Here is a 16,429-nt window from a genome sequence, read left to right as displayed (position 1 = left end):
CGCCCCGCGCCGCGCCGTCTCATTGGTCGCGCCGCCTGCCGCTCGCCCAGCGCCTACGCTGGTTGGGCAGCGGCGCCAGAAAGCCCCGCCCACTGTTTCCTCGCGCCCGCCGCTCTGAGGTAACTGCCCTGAGGGGACGCGGCGGCCCCGGCCAGGTACGGTTGGGTCCGGTTGGGTCCGGCTGGGTCCGGTTGGGTCCGGCTGGGTCCGGTTGGGTCCGGCTGGGGCTGCCCCGCGCCGGCGCCGCGGGAGGACTCGGGTGCGCTGGACCGGGCCGCTTTGCGTCGATATTGAGGGTGGCTGCCCTGATCACCTGCGTTTAAAATGAGTGGAAAGTGGGAAAAAAATGTGATTTGGGGACTATGGTAGYACTTCCAGTAGTACGGTGGGGAAGTTCCACAGGTTGTGCTATAGATGCTGCATGTGCATTAATGGTCACGTTGATCTTGCAGCGTGGCCCAGGAGTCCCTTGGGCAAGGGACAAGGGACAAGGGATGAGGAGGAGCGTTGGGCCGATACCGCGGGCGTTAGTGCAGGCCCGGGTCTCAGCGGTTCCGTCACGTTTCTGTTGCAGACGGCGTTTCACYGCATGGCAGCCACGGTGTGAAGATGGCAGCCGAGGCGTCCGGCGTCTCCGAGGAGGCCCTGGTGCCTTCATCACCGGGCTCGTCCCTGCAGCGCTTGGGCGACTCTGATAAGCTGAGCAGGTCCAACCCCTGGGCCAGAAAGAGGAGGAAAAGCCATTTTTCGGAGCTGTGCCGGAGTCAGGCATCTCTGTCCGGTGAGCGGGTGGTCTGAGACTGCTGTGTTCATGGGGGTCAACGAGGAGTGGGATGATTGTTCCTACAGATGGTGTCAGATCTTGTTCCCTCCTCTCCCTGAGAGCTAGAGGTGGTAGCAATAAGTAGCTGTCAGGGGGTATTTTGAGGGTCACATTGCTGTTTGCCTGCTCTGTACTGGTACTTGTTCCTGGGCAACATTTACTGGCTGGAGCAGGCAGTTCTGGGCTTCTGGGATACCTGGTGTTCTAAATATTATCTTCTAAAACATGAAAAACTGCCAAATGGGGAGGAAGATGACAGCGGGGGGAAGAACGTCTTTCTTTCAACACATCTACATCCCTTTCAAACACATCCAGATACAGATGTCTCTGTTTTATCGTGGTCCATGTGGTACACAAGCGTAAATACAGAGGGATCCTTGTGATGCCAAGGTCATCATGACTTGCCCTTCAGAACTGCTTGCTGTTTTGGGCATGGAGCGGTGGTATTTGGCTCCCAGTGTCAGATGCAGGAACATATCCTACAGGCAGAACTTCTGAAAATCGTAGTACWATCGCCTGGCACTTCGTGACATAAAGCACTGGTGTGGGCACAGGTATTTCAGTGTCAGCTCTTGTGAACAGTTAATTAAAAAGCTTCTGACTAACTTGGTGTTTAAGTATGGGGCCTGAACACTTAGAGTAATTATATTTAATAACAGTTGCAATTTTAACTCGAGAGAATTCAAAACCTGTCCTTTAAACTCTGTTATCTTCAGTGAAAGGAAAATTGACTGGTCTGGTTAATRTGATGCATGTTGGCAATATTTTCTAGCCCATGAACAGTATCAAATTATTCCAGTGCCTGTGACTTCAAAAGACATATTTATTAGAATCATTTCTTTTACCTTTAGTTTAATTGGTTTTGGGTTTTTTTGGCAATTTCTAGCAGCATATATTTTGAGATAATGTTGCCTGATGGCTGTTTCGGACATTTTTTTYTTTTAATTCATGCCTGTAAATCCTCCTGTAGTAGACTTGAGAGCAACCCAGTTGACCTTTACCTTCTCACAGGAGACAAATGGAGCTCTTACTGCTTGTCTTCACTGGCGGCTCATAACATTCGTACCAGCAAAATCTCAAACTCCTGGGCTCAGTGGGATTCGGCCTCTCTCTCCAGCTCCCTTTGCAGTCCTGCCTCTGTGTCCTTTCTGCATCCCCTTGCCGGGGAGGAATCCAGCCAACAACTTGCAGGCGCCGCACGCAATCCCAGCAAAGCCATCTTCACCGTGGATGTCAACACCACAGAGGTACTGGCTTGTAGCTGTTGCGGTGCCATGTGCAGGGAAGGAAAGAGAGGCAGAAAACTTAATTTGGAGCCGTGTGACAAGGAAGCCCCTTCACTGGGATGGGCTCACGGCGACACAAGGTCTTTGTCCCAGTAAATATGTATTTTACACTGAGAGAGAGAGAATTTCTCTGGTTTCGTCCTGAGAGTAAACATTAGTATGAATTAAGTGCTGAGAACAGGGTAGGCAATTCAAAAGCAGGAAACTTGAAAGTTACCAGTGTCTCAAACCCTCTTAASGAAGGAGAGGCTCGGCCAAGGCTTGTCCTAGAAAAAGAAGTTTTAGCGAGACTTCAGAATTAAAAATGATCTCTCCATTTCCCCTGAAAAAGTGACATTGTGAGACGTTAAAACAGCACGATTAAAGAAACTTGTGGCTTTTGTGGTTTTTTTGGCTTGTCCTTTTTCCTTTCTACTTCTACAGATTCTCGTGGCCAACGACAAAGCCTGCAATCTACTTGGATGCAGCAGTCAGGAACTCATTGGTCAGAAACTGTCCCACCTGATTTCAAAATCCAGTCAAGACATAGTGGAAACCCTGGGTGAGGAGTACATAGAAGCTGATGGATGTAAATCCATGGTTTCAGGAACTGTGGTACGTGAAATGTTCCGGCAAATATTCCCCATACTTCCATATTCCAACAAGTATTCACCGTGCACTTTTTTTTTTTTTTTTTTTAACATTTTTAATATTATTTCCTGAGACAGGTGACTTTATGGGCATTTGACAATTAAGTAATTTGTAAGTCTTTTGACGTCTGTGGATAGGGGATCTGAAAGGGTAAGAGATGGTTTGGGAGGCACCCATAAGATCCTTCCAGCTATCAAATACATAGAGGCATGATGATGTGATCAAAGGGATGCTTCAAGGACACTGGATTTAAAAATAAATAAATAAATAAATAAACCCAACCAAACAAAAATTACATAGATTGCCTAGCATAGTAAAAACTTCTAGTAAAAGTTTTAAATTGTCCAAGACTTTTAGAATATCCTTAAAATTAAATTGCATGGTACACGTTAGGAAGTTAGACATCAAATACTGTGAAYTGACTGTGACAAAATGTCTTAAGACGCAGAAGAGCAGAACTGAYGTTTTGCCTGTGTGGAGGTTGTTTGTGAGAGAGCTGTGAGAGAAGCACCTAAAAAATATTTTCTATTGCTGTTTTTGCGAAGCACTACTAGAAAATATTGGGGAAAATGAGCTCCTGTTCTTCATGGCGCATGATTTTTATACTCAAATTCCCATCATGTCAAAGCTTGAGCTTCCTGAGCCTTCAGTTGGGTTTGGGACGAAAAATCTAAGCTTGAGTAARTGAATCCACAATAAAAATGAAATGGCTGAGGAAGGCACAGCCTCCGAGCTACAGCAGCTCCAAATATTTTATAGGCTCTCAGGGAGTTGCTGTGTGATTCACAAACCCATTCTGTCAAAATCCCACAAAAGTGATAAAAGGCTTGATGTGAGCACTGCAGGTTATAAGTAAACATCTGATTTGCAAAGAATCTTCTCCCACAGGAAACTGAGCTGCTGGTTTTGCAGCTGAAAATGGAAACTACCTTCATAATGTGCAGTATTCCCTGGCACCATTGGATATATTCAAAGATTTAGTTGTTTTGAATGCTATGTGTTACTGGAATTCCTTTAAATACGGCGGATGATTCTCACCGAGTGTGAAGTATTAGATTAAAATGTTTATTGTGCTGAAGGAAATGCACTGAGGTGAAAGATGCAACAAAAGCAATATGTTGTGTATCATCAGTGAATTATCTGTGAACATCTTCATCTCTATATTAAAGCTATGTTTCTTCCAAATTAAAAAAAAAAATACAGCAAATAGTTGAGACAATGTTTTTCTAATAATGAGGGGGAGAGATTTGGGGGTAATTTCTTATTCTTCTTTGGAACCCCTCTGTGTTTCCTATGGGAAGGTGGATATTCTAGGCCGTTCCAAAGAGAAGATCCCAGTCTCCGTGTGGCTGAGGCGAATGAAGAGCGAGGACAACCAGCGCTGTGTGGTTGTGCTGGAACCAGTGGAAAGGCTCTCGGCTTCTGTTTCCTTCAGGGCTGACGTGAGTATTTTTCTAGTCATCGAGTGACAGCAGTTCGTGACAGTTTGTGCAAATTAGATGCATCTGATTTCCATGGGCACGTTATTACTTATGAATGTTAAAATAATACTGCCTCAAATTGGGRTCACGTGCAAATTGCCCCCATGCTGTTCACCTTGAGATTTAACTAGTCAAATTAAAAAATATCTTAGGGGATATCTCAGACTGCAACACTGGAAGTTTGGCAGGGGATTCTTTAGGGCAGGGTTGCCCTTCTTGTGAAGGGAAGCAGTTTGCTAAGGAAAAATGTTGTGAGGAATCTTAGACTCCTCTGCTTCTCTGACCAGGGGTGGGTTCATGCATGACCTTGTCAGAGCAGCATTGTGTTATACCATGTTTGCTTTTACTGAGTCACCTGTTTAATTCTGCCCTCTCTTTGTGGACATCTCTTGGCATTTGGGCAGATCCTTGCAGAAACTGTTGTTAGAGGATGGGCTGGCTTACGTCTAAACTGCTAAAATAGTCCTGTAAATTCTCTTCCCAAGGGCGAGATTACATCATGTGACCTTCTTTTTGCCTATCTCCATGGCTACCCATCATTGGAAGAAGTAATTGGGCTCAACCTAAAAGACCTGATTCCTTCTGTGCAGATCCCCGCTCTGGGCAAAAGTATCCCAAAGGTATGGTATAAACTCCAGGCAAACTTTTTCATAYGCTTCCCCCCTGGCCATAGGTATACGTTGTTTTCCCTCCTTGTCCATCAAGAGGAAGCCTTTTCAGAGCGATGCACAAGTGTCCTCAAAATAAAAGACTGTGCTGCTTATTTAGCTGGCTGCTGTCTGGAGGTTTTCTAAGGATGAGCCCAAACCCTGACCTCTCGTTTTGGGATGTGTCATTGTTACAGATGCTTTTTCCCATTCCATGAGAAGCCTGGCTTCTTTTGGGAACCCTGCTGTCTCTGTCAGCACCCTCATGCTGCTTTGAATTCTTTGGCTGGTTTCAGTGGTGTTCGAAAGGCTAAAAGTTTAAAAAACGTGCAGATTTTGCAAATGGCATTGGGATGTAGGGAGAAAGACCTAAGATCTAAGCTAAGTTTGCCTAAAATGCCCTCTTTGCCCAGAAGCTGCAGCATGGACACGGCCTGTCTTCAACACTGTGTTATAAATCCTCCAAAAAACAACAACTTTGCTTTTGACACTTGATATTCACAACATTTGTTCACTTTCTCTTTGCCTGCTCCTTCTCTCTATCCTTTTTCCTGAGAACTTTTCTGGGCGACTTTATATGAATACTAAAATAAAATTAACTGGTGGTTTAGGGKTTTTAAGTTTGTTTGTTCATCTGCTTGCCTTTAGAACCTCAGGATCCAGAGATCTGTAGGTCGAACCAGAGAGGGGAACACCTTTCCTCTCAGCATAAAGCTGCACACTAGCCTTCCAGAAGACGACAAAGCTGAACTGCAGAAAGACAACRTTTCATGGACAGAAAAACAAGGCTACTTCACAGACTGTCATTATTCTGCCACAGTCAGGGTGTTTTCCACCATCAGTGGCATTATTACACTCCAGCCAGACGGAACCATCCATGGCATCCAGAACAGTTTCGCYCTAATGCTGTTTGGCTATGAGAAGGAAGAGCTGTTGGGAAAGGTAAGGTAGGAATTGTCGTCTCCCTAACATGACTGTCGTGTCAGGCAGCACATCCCTGGGAGGTGCAAAGTTTCCTTTGCTCCTCRGTTCTGTCTGTCACAAAAGTCCGTGCTCTACTAGTTCAGTGAGTGAGTTGCAGGATAATACACAAATTCTCTGGTTGCAATTGCTGGATTTTTTTTTTCTTGGTTTGGGTTGGAATGAGCTTCCAACAGTCCAAAGGATCATAGAATCATAGAATGSTTAAGGTTGCAAGGGACCTCAGAGGTCATCTAGTCCAACCTCCCTGCACGCCTAGGGTCACCCAGAGCATGTGGCACAGGGCTGCATCCAAGCGGGTTTTAAAGATCTCCAAAGAAGGAGACTCCACAACCTCCCTGGGCAGCCTGTTCCAGGGCTCTGTCACCCTCACTGTTAAGAAACGTGTTCCTGTAGAGCTTCCGATGCTTCRGTTTGTAGCCATTTCCTCTAGTCCTGTCGCTGGCCACCGCTGAAAAGAGGCCGGCCCCTCCTCCTCACAGCCTCCCTTGAGGGTACAGACACTGCTCAGGTCCCCCCTCAGCCTCCTCTTCTCCAGGCTGAACAGGCCCAGCTCCCTCAGCCTTTGCTCATAGGGCAGATGTTCCAGGCCCCTGATGATCCTCATAGCCCTGCGCTGGACTCTCTCCAGCAGCTCCACATCCCTCTTGTMCTGGGGAGCCCAGATCCCAGTCTCCAGATGTGGCCTCACCAGGGCTGTGTATAGGGGGACAATCACCTCCCTCGACCTGTTGGAGACGCTCCTCTTAATGCACCCCGGGATCCCGTTGGCCTTCTGGGCCACCAGATGCTGCACACTCATGTGTTCTCCACCTGAGCCTGACTTTCCATGAGCATCACGACTGCCAACGTAGTTTGTTAGCAATTGTCCCCAGCATGTGAGAGCCCATTTACCTTCAAAGGTTTCATTTTCTTCTGTTTTAGAACATTACGTTCCTGATCCCTGGTTTCTATAAGAGCATGGACAAATGCAGGGACCGCTCCTTGCCACTACCTCCCTTTGAGGACTCAATGGGGACAGAAAATGCAGGTATCTCTGGAGGAGTCGCTGCTTGCAGTACAACCGCCCCTGGTGGCTCCAACAAAGGTAAAATGAGCAAAGAAGAGGAATTTACCTCTGAATATGGAAGTGTGCTTTGTAAAAGCAGTTTATGTCTAAGCAGTTTTTTTTTTTTTTTTTTTGCCTGGAGATGCACAGCTGCTTTGGAAACAACTCACAGTTCCTACCGAAACAAGTAGACAGTGTGAAAATTCTTAAATAACTCTTTAGTGAAGGGATAGCTTTGTAATCCAGAGGTAATTCATCTTCAGGGAGGAAACATTGACACTCAGACTTCAGAAACTAGAATATTTTTTTCCATTTGAAAACTGCATTTGTTCACTTACTTCTGCGAGTCTAACAATCCTTGCTTTACTACATCCCAGTTTTTGTGTATTTTGGCCTTTCATGCTGCTGCTSTCTATATGATAGCCTCATTCTCAGTCTCTGCATAGCCACGAGCCTCTCTCAGCTCCCTGAACTTCAAGCCAACTAGCTAACCCAAGAGGCCAATACCTCTGCAATAGCTTAAATAAACATCMATGCATAAACAAGGTTTTGTTTCTTGTTTGGTGCAGGAATCAGTCATTTGGCTTCWTCTTCAACAAGCCTTCTGGCACGAGATGAGGCACAGATACCAGGGCAAAGACACAGAGAAGACAGGATGGTAAATACAGGGAGCAAGAGAAAGAGTGGGAGCAGTTTCTCACCTACTCCTTCCTCTCCTGAAGTCTCATCCACAACTGCTAGAAGGTAAATATGTTAAMATGCCTTGGTAAAGATGAGGTAAAATATAAAATATAAGGTAAAATAAAATTTTCCATTGTAAAATACCTTATGCAGTGGGTTCCATTGAACTGTGTTTGAGCTGATGGCTGAGAAGTCAACAGGAATCTTCTCAGGGCTAGAAGTGCCTTGCCACATGTAGCRGCTTCTGGTTGTGGTAAATGAACTGCAAAATATATTTAGAAATGGAGTTAGATAAGAAAGTAATCCCTAGGGAAGGAGTGCCACTGGAGTGCTAAAGCTGGAAGCTGGACCAAGTGCTTTCTGTCTTTTTTAAGTCTGAAAAGGAGAGGTTTTGTGTGCGTTTTACATAGTCAACGTAGGACCTGAACAGTGGGTGTCATACAAATGACTCTTTTCTCATATAATGTAATACATTTGTCATATAATGTAATACAAAGCATATAATATAAAGAATAACTGTGAACTCCTCCTTCACAAACGTTTCCCAATTGTTCCCATTTTCCTGTGTTTTCTAGGCTAGAAGACGTGTCCACTGCTCYGTCCGATAGCTTGGCTAAGCCTTCTTCTGTGACTGGTACCTCATCCGGACCAGCAACAGTCGATGAACTGCGGTCTGYGGCAGCATCTCGCTGCCTGCGAGACCTTCAGAGGTACAGGATTAAACAGCAGCCTTCGAAAATCAGCCTGGCATTTGCCCTGGGAGCTGAAACAACCCTTGAGGATGTTAAAGAGTCAGACACTGWGCTCAACTGCCTTTGCTCTGGCCTYGAGGATCTGGATCTGAATCTTGGTGCGGAGGGGAACTCAGCTGACTCTTCAGGCACCGCTGCGGCTCCTGTGGGAGCGTCCTCTGATGCAGAGGATTGCGCTGTGGCTGAAACACTACTTCCAGACAGTGCTTTCTCTGGGCAGAAAAAGCAAACTGTGCCAGTACGAGTAACATCTACGCCCGTGAAACAAGAAGGACGTCCGAATCCTTTGAGCTCGGAGATACTGGAGGGCATCTACTTTGGGAGCTGCTATCACAGAGATGGTTCTCGACTGAGTAAGTTAAGCCTGCTTCTCCTCTGCCAAAACCTCCTAACAGGACACTTTTTCACCCACACTTCTGAGGAAGGCAGACAGCTCTAGTCCCCAAACCCCAAACAAAATGTCTCTCAGGAGGCTCTGTGCTCTCATTCAGCAATAAAGTTTCATTCCACCCTTTCAACTCTCCCCCCTGTTTCCGCAGCGATACTTTTTGAAGTGAAACACGTGGAACTGCAGGACCCTGCTGCACTCTTCTGCGTCTGGGTGGTCAAAGACTTTATACCGAGCCAGCAAGAAACAACACCAAAGACTCAGCTCTGCTTCTCCAGCCTCGCGAGCTCCATCCAGTCCGTAACAGATTTTTCCACACACAGTCTCACAGAAGTAAGAAATTTTATTTACGCTGTTTTATAACATGGAGCACTGTCGAGCTGAACCAAAGGTTGTGAAGTTTTCCATGCTGTAATAATGGCCTGGCCTGGTGGGGAATATTGCTGCTTCCTTATTTCCCTGTTGGTGTGTCAAAAGAAATGCGTGTTTAGGGGTTGCCATGGAAAGGACAAATTATTATTCTGTAACGCACTGAACTACACGGTGCCGTGTAGTTACCTTCCCAGTCTGAACAATAAAAGCTCCTAGTTTTCAATCTGTTCTTAGGCAGGTTTAAGGATCTTTACAATAGAGATTTGCCCCAGTGTAATGAGATTAATTTTAAAATCAGTGTAATCACGTTGAAACAAGCAATGTAACATTATTAAAAGAAAAGAAATACTGGGATGAAAGAAACTTTCACAGTGACTTAGGTCAGCAAAAAAGGCCTTTTTTTTTTAGCTGCCTACCAGGGTGCTGCATTCGGCTTGGTGTACAGAAAATTGAATATGTAACTCCTCGGGCTTGCCTTTTAATTAATAGTGGATGAAAAACTGACAGTACTTTCACTAGAGCTGTAAACAGAGAAATAGTCTCTTGGATGAACCTAAATGGGTGAAGGAGATCTTTTAGATTCCATGAATAAGCATGCCCTAAAATCTTTAGGTAGCTGGATTTTATATGACTTTATAATGGATTTTAGTAAGGTGTTCCTTAAATTTCTTTCTTCTGTCTGTCCCCTAAGAGAGCTTGAAGAAAGTAAAATGCTCTTGTGCCAGAGAGCTCTGTAAACATTGGAAATTAAATGTCTTTTATACACTGAGTCAWTTTAGGTTGGTGCAACACGTGGAAATCGACAATTTTATTGCTTGGGCTTAAAGCACCTTTTTAGTTCTGTCCGTTTAACCTGGAAAAGAGATGGCATCAAAAATCATCTGCCTTTTTGTTCATCAAATAAGATGTTCATTTGCTAAAAATTCATTATTCTATTTTCCTATTTGCCTAGAAAATTTTGTACTAGCAGCTAAAATGCACATTCTTCAGTTTGGTTTTCCTTTTTCCTGACTTTAGCAGCACTGGGAGCTATTGAAATCACACTATTGAATTAAACATTTTTGTTACCCCAGTATTTGTTACCTCAATATACAGACTTTGCTATCAAAAGCAAAGATCACTCTCTTCAGTTAGTCTTGTGAATACGTATTTTCTTTTCAGTCTTTATGTCATTTTACAGACATTTTCCTGGTTTTGCTCATTTTCCTTTTGCTGTTTTCTTTTTTCTGTACCTAGAGGATCAGATCAACTCCWTTTTCAGATAGCTCCCGAGCTGCTGAAGAGCTTGAAAGGCTACAGGCTTGTGAGGGAGAATATGCAAGAAAATACGACACGCTGAGTCCCATCGGCAAAGGGTCTTTTGGCTTTGTCTGGACTGCCAGGTGCAAGGCAGATCAACAAGAGGTTAAGTATTTCTATTCTAGTTGTTGTTGTAATGATTATTTAGGATTGAATTTGAAAAGTTAGAGCATTTATGTAATATAAAAACTAAGCTATTAAAACCTGCCATTTCCTAGTTTGGGGTTTTATGTATTTAGMATGTGAAGTCTTTAAGCTTGTGAAAACAGGACAGTGAAATGCTCGCCTTGATGACCTGTTACCTAAAGCAGCAGGTATGGAATGAGGCTGGTCATGGAGCTAATTTAACCTGCTCCAAGAAGTGTATTCTGGGCTTAAACAGAATTACACATTTTAATCTTTATTTGCTAAAGAGGAGGTCAAACTCCAAAGTCCGTCTTTTGTGCCAAGACTTTAGGATGTGGTTACTTTGCAGTGAAATAATCACACGGAGGTTATGAGACCCAAAATAGTTCTTTATCAGCAGGAGTATTTTGGGTGTCGAGAAGCAAAATCTCTATTTTTTCCTGTGTATGGTTAACTGCTCATTTCTCTCTACTGTAAACCCCTTCTAGAGGTTATTATTGCCATAATGGAGTTTATGGAAGACAGCCTGCTTGTCAAAGTCGTTGGAATTCAGAGCATCAACAAAAATAAAATAAATTATGGATATTTGCCATCTGTGTGTGGCATTTGGCTTCTAGGGCTCGATTAGTTCAAGTATATTTTAAAAATAGTATAAGCAGCACATATTGGCTTCTAGTTTTCTAGTAATATCGGTCASTAATCTTTCTGGGAAATTAACTTAGCAAGTACTTAAAGCCATGTTTTTGTGGGCAATATTAAATGTAGTTTTCTGTGTAGGTTGTGGTGAAGTTCATCTGGAAGGAGAGGGTGTTTGAGGACTGCTGGGTAGATGACCCTGACCTGGGGCGAGTGACTCAAGAGATTGCAATCCTGTCGAAGGTGCAGCACCCCAATATCATTAAGGTACTGTAATTTAGAGCAAACCCAGTGGGAACTGTATCTGATGAAAGAAAAAAAGCCCATGCATTATTTTAAGATAACAACAGGATGCATGCCTTAGCAGTGAAATACACTATGCCCAGACATTTAGCAGTTCAGTAAAAAATTTTGCTGTGTATCTTGATTTCTGTTCTCTGCCTTTTTTCTTTTTCTCAGAAAGATAATTCCTCTTGCTTTCAATGCTCCTTTCCATTTTAATTCCATGCATTCTTCAAGAACTCTTTGTGCTTGGTGAGATGAGACTTGAGAGATGATGATGTACTCTGACTAAGCCTCCCAAGAGGGAAGCAACGTTGGCAAAAATAGTTTGAGGTTGAAGCTCATGGTAAAAAGAGTCTGTTATTTATAGGTTCTGGATGTATTTGAAAATGAACAGTTCTTCCAGCTGGTGATGGAGAAGCATGGATCTGGTCTGGATCTCTTTGCGTTCATTGATAATCAGCCTGACTTGGATGAGCCCTTAGCAAGCTATCTGTTCAGACAGGTGAGAGCTGGCAACGTGCATTTGCTGCACATAGGAGAAAGGTAATTAATATAAGGACTGAGACCTTTTTTCACTCAGAAGAATTACTGRCTGATCAGTAGGCACTGGTTCCTCCAGGGTTGTGTGCAATAACTGCAGAACTTTACTGAAATGCAGCCTRCAAAACCTGTCTGAGGTTTACTTAGAAACCTCTAACACGGAAACCTTTACAGGGTCTGTCTTCAGGTGAGGATTTTATTGAAAACTCTTGCTTTTTGGCCCTGCCCATGGCACCGTGCACTCCTAGATGCCCGTTTACGTGACAGCTGCATGTGCTCTGCTGTGGGAGAAGAGGGAGCTTTGCATTATAAATGGAAACTTCCCTGCCTGCTTTTCTTGCTGAGATGTATTGTGGTCGGGCTCAAGACTGTTTCCAAGGTGACATAATTGTGATGAGCTTCTTAATTACGGTGTTAGAGCGCGAGTCGTGCGCGAAGAAGAAGGGGCCTCCGGGGGAATGTGCTGTTCCTATGAAACTTCACTCTCCAGTGCTTTGTCATCCTGCAGCGCTGGAGGCCAACAGTCAAGAGTCTGCTGGAAAAATCAAAGGCCCCTCCAAAGAAAACAAAAGCTGAGATAAAAATAGAATAACCTGCAGGGTTGTAGCAGCAGCCACRGACGCTTCTTACCAAAACCATAAATACTTGGTGACTACAAGAGCCCTGGAGTCGACGCCTCTCACAGCAGTGCTGACAGCCATTCCTGAGCTCTCGTGTAGTTAGCAACACTAGGAGCTAGATCTGGTTTATGCAGTTCTAACCCAAAATAGGATGACTGGAATTGTGTCACCATGTAGATTGTCCGGCAGGAGATCTCTGTGTGCTAAAACCTCCTCCTTTCCTCTGTTCCAGCTTGTGTCAGCTGTGGGCTACCTCCACTGCAGAAACATCCTTCACAGGGACATCAAGGATGAAAATATTGTCATTGCTGAAGACTTCACCATTAAGCTCGTGGATTTTGGTTCAGCCGCCTACCTGGAACCGGGCAAATTGTTTTATACCTTCTGCGGGACCATTGAATACTGCTCACCAGAAGTGCTCTCTGGCAAACCGTACGTCGCCCTCCGAAAAGTCACCCCYGTGTCCCTTGTCACCCAAAATGTGTGTGTGCAGCACAGGAAGGCTTTGATACTGGTGGTCCGGAGTATCTAAGCACACCATAGAAAGCTGTGCTGAGATTTAGGGCACTGCAGTGGCAGAAATTACTTGTAAAAGGCTCAGATWCAAACAGTTGTTTCTGACTGTGCAGAGTAATGAGTAAGTGCAAGGACAAGCTCAYGCTCCCCTAAAATCCAGGATTCTTTTGTTGCAGCGTCTTTTACTGCTGTCTTGGATGTGCTGCCCAAAGCTCAGCAGTCTTTTCCCCATTCTCCCCTCCCTGAATATTCTTTCCTCTAAATAGGATCTGGCAACCTCATACACCCACTTGGGAAACTTTACCGTCCCAGGATGGCAAATACTACCTGTATGTGCAAGTATTTTATCTTTCCTTCCTTGCGGGAGCCTTATTAGAAATCTCATAACCTTGCTGTGTTAAAAATTCGAACCATTAAAAGAATTTGTTTTATTTTTTGCAGTTCTTCAGCACACAAGGGTGTTTTTTGCAGCCTGAGTTAATGCAAGGCTGCACGTCTCCCCATAGGTACCAAGGGCCTGAGCTGGAGATGTGGTCACTTGGTGTCACCCTTTATACCCTCATATTTGGAGAGAATCCCTTCTGTGAGCTGGAGGAGGCCATGGCCGCTGTCCTGAATCCCCCCAGGGTCGTGTCAGAAGGTGAGTCCTTTGCTTTTGCTTTTGTTTTGCTAAAGGGCCAGATCTCTCAGAAAAGTTTGAGCAGAAGGAGGGGAAAACTGGATAAGCAGTTCCAAATGTGCTCTGCAATGATTTAGAAAGCTGTTCCCCGTGGGAAAGACACCTTTTTTTTTTTTTTTTTTTTTTTTTAATGATAAATTTGCAGTTCTTTATGCATGCAATTAATAAAGCTATTATATGTCTCAGTATTTCAAAGTCCAGATCTTTAATTTATTATAATGAACTTAGCCACAACTGACTGAACTTCAGTGTGGTTTATACCCGAGTAAACCAGAGCAAACAAAGTCTACTCAATAGCTCTCAAATCTGCAACAGCCCTTGCATAATTCTAATCCCGTTTYGTCTCACTTGGACTAGTTGCCAGCAAGCAGTATGTTATTCTTGTGTGTGACGAGAATCTGTTAATGTTCATAACTTCCAGATGAATTGTATGCTTTGATCTTGCAGCAAAAAAATATGTTTGTAGCGTTTCTGTGGTGCTACAATTAGCTGGCCAATTCTTAAAGCTTTCCATGAGCGTTAAGTGCTCCTTTAATCACTGATGAAACATGGCAGGACCGTAACAGAAGACTGGGCTTGGGATCAGTGAGCTTGGGCTGCCTCCCTGGCATTTCTTTCCATGTCTCTCTCYTCCAGGGTCCCAACTTTGCTCTCCGTTTGCTCTTTTTACAACCCAAAAAGCTGTGATCGTTCCCAGAGCTAAGCAACGTGTAGAGAAATCTGAATAAAAACAGTGCCGCACAAGGGTTTAAGGGGGAGAACTTGTGATTAAAACCTGAACTGCTTAAATCTAAATATTGCCCTGCATTCGCAGCGTGCCTAACGCGCGGCCTCACCCCTTCCTCAGGTCTCGTGAGGCTGATTGCAGGGCTGCTGCACCCCGTGCCGCAGCAGCGCACGACTCTAGCCAAGCTCTTGGAGGACCCGTGGCTGAAGCAGCCGGTGAACGTGGCCGATTACAGCTGGGAAGAGGTGTACGTCTCCGCCGAGGCAGGTGAGGGCTTCTGCCTCCACACAGGCCCTGCCCGGCACGCGGGGAGAATTCATATGAGAAGTGGGCAGCAAACAACTTCTCCCCGGAGGAGAGAGGGTCCCGTTCACTAGTGGGGTGCAGAGGTCACCCCTYGCTGCCCTGTTGTTGCTTCTCTTCCTTCCTAGAGCGCAGCGGCTTCAGAGATGGTTCCAGCGAGGGCACAAGCAGAGAGAGCCTCCTCCTTGCAGCCCCCGGCGTGGAGGCCGAGCCCTGCTCCAGCTCCGCCGAGCGCAGGTGGACGGATCCCGCCAGGGAGGGCCCCGCCGCTGCCGAGGGCCAGGACTCGGCTCGTGGGCATCGCCGCAAGCTTTCCCTGCAGTAGGCGCCCCTTCCCAGGGGACACGTGCTGTCACTCGAGACCTGGCAGAAAATCCTCTTAAGCACTTCTCCTTTGCGGGAAGACAGGCATTTTTGAGAAATCCTGAGTGCAGTAACTGTCAGGGAGCCCTGGAATGGGAACCATTTTCTATAGTCTTGTGGGACAACCTCTAAACTCAGGCTGACTTTTCTAGACTGGTAGGCAGAAGCTAGTGTGAGTGCAACAAGTGCAGGATTTTAGGGCCTTGTTTTTAACAATTCAGAATCCAGATTAATTTTTTTAATGGCTCTTTTTACTTTTCTACATCCTGTTTCCCTCTTTCTGTGAAAATAAACATCTTAGTCTGGCTTGCTGCCTGCCCTTTGGGTGGTGTTTGGATGCTGGGTGCCCCAAATGTTTGCTGTTACCTCAAAAAAACAGATAAAGGGGCTAAACAAGTTAATTTCTCTCCACCCTCAAAAGAACGGCAAGAAAATATTCTTTGATTCTGATGAGACAAAGGCATGGGAAAGAAACAGCTTCAAGACAGAGAACTAAATCCGACCCATTCAAAATACTGACGTAGAGGTAACAAAATCACCTCTCCTGACCACTYCTTGGAGCTAGATCAAGACTCTCCACGGAGAAACAGAAGGACTTTGTTGGCTAAAAAGTGTCGCTGGGAGCTTACTGGTGGCCCTGGGCTGGAGCCGGCGCACGGATCACGGTGCCCGCCCGGACGCAGCCGGCAGCGCCCGCGGTCGGGGCTGAGGGGCGGGTGCCAACCCAGCCCCGCTGCGGCCGCAGTGGGGTGATGAGACAGTCCTCTCCCCCCATACATAAATGTGTAGATATGTGTGTGTGTATATGGGGGGGATGCATGGGTGCTTGTGCATATATATATATATATATATATATGTGCTTTATATATGTGTTGCATATGCATGTGTGTGTATATATGTATATGTGCGTGTGCTTGTGTTTTTATATATGTGTATACAGGTGTGTGTGAAGTCTTGTATCTGTGTGTATAGGTGTATGTGTAGATGTGTGCGGTGTGCTTGTGTGTGTGTGTGTGTGTGTGTGTGTGTGTGTGTGCACCACCGGGTGTCTATACCAGTGCGGATACGTATGTGCGCGGTCGTGTGTGCACAGAGGTGTGCGTGCATGCGCACACGTGTGTGCGTGCGCACGTGTGTGTGTCCATGCGTGCGCGTACAGACGCGTCCCCCTGGAGCGCGCGTGCGCGTGCTCCGTGCGCGTGCTCCGCGCGCGTGCCCGCCGGCGCCGCGCGCAGGGGGCGGCCCC

The 16,429-nt window shown here is 45.5% G+C and overlaps 2 protein-coding genes across 2 annotated transcripts in view; both read left to right on the top strand.

Moving 5' to 3' along the window:
* The first annotated feature begins 100 nt into the window (after positions 1-100).
* PASK (PAS domain containing serine/threonine kinase) lies at positions 101-15,145 on the top strand. Its single transcript, XM_026036375.1, has 18 exons — positions 101-119; positions 575-781; positions 1,835-2,070; positions 2,533-2,703; positions 4,041-4,181; positions 4,706-4,840; positions 5,516-5,809; positions 6,773-6,935; positions 7,466-7,640; positions 8,153-8,682; positions 8,869-9,050; positions 10,326-10,493; positions 11,292-11,417; positions 11,803-11,937; positions 12,828-13,027; positions 13,618-13,751; positions 14,638-14,784; positions 14,949-15,145. Exons 2-18 carry the CDS (start codon positions 610-612, stop codon positions 15,143-15,145), a joined length of 3,306 nt encoding a protein of 1,101 aa, XP_025892160.1. The 5' UTR covers positions 101-119; positions 575-609.
* A 1,143-nt stretch (positions 15,146-16,288) lies between these two features.
* The window catches only part of MTERF4 (mitochondrial transcription termination factor 4), a 1,355-nt gene continuing 1,214 nt past the window's right edge, over positions 16,289-16,429 (top strand). Inside the window, exon 1 of the mRNA XM_026036374.1 lies at positions 16,289-16,298. Coding sequence (XP_025892159.1) covers positions 16,289-16,298 — 10 coding nt within the window. The remainder of the gene's footprint in view (positions 16,299-16,429) is intronic.

Source organism: Nothoprocta perdicaria, unplaced genomic scaffold (assembly GCF_003342845.1).
Source record: "Nothoprocta perdicaria isolate Ctin4 unplaced genomic scaffold, notPer1 scaffold_177, whole genome shotgun sequence".
Lineage (NCBI taxonomy): Eukaryota > Metazoa > Chordata > Aves > Tinamiformes > Tinamidae > Nothoprocta > Nothoprocta perdicaria.
Note: the sequence above shows the minus strand (reverse complement) of the source record. Positions and strands in the feature narration are given on the sequence as shown.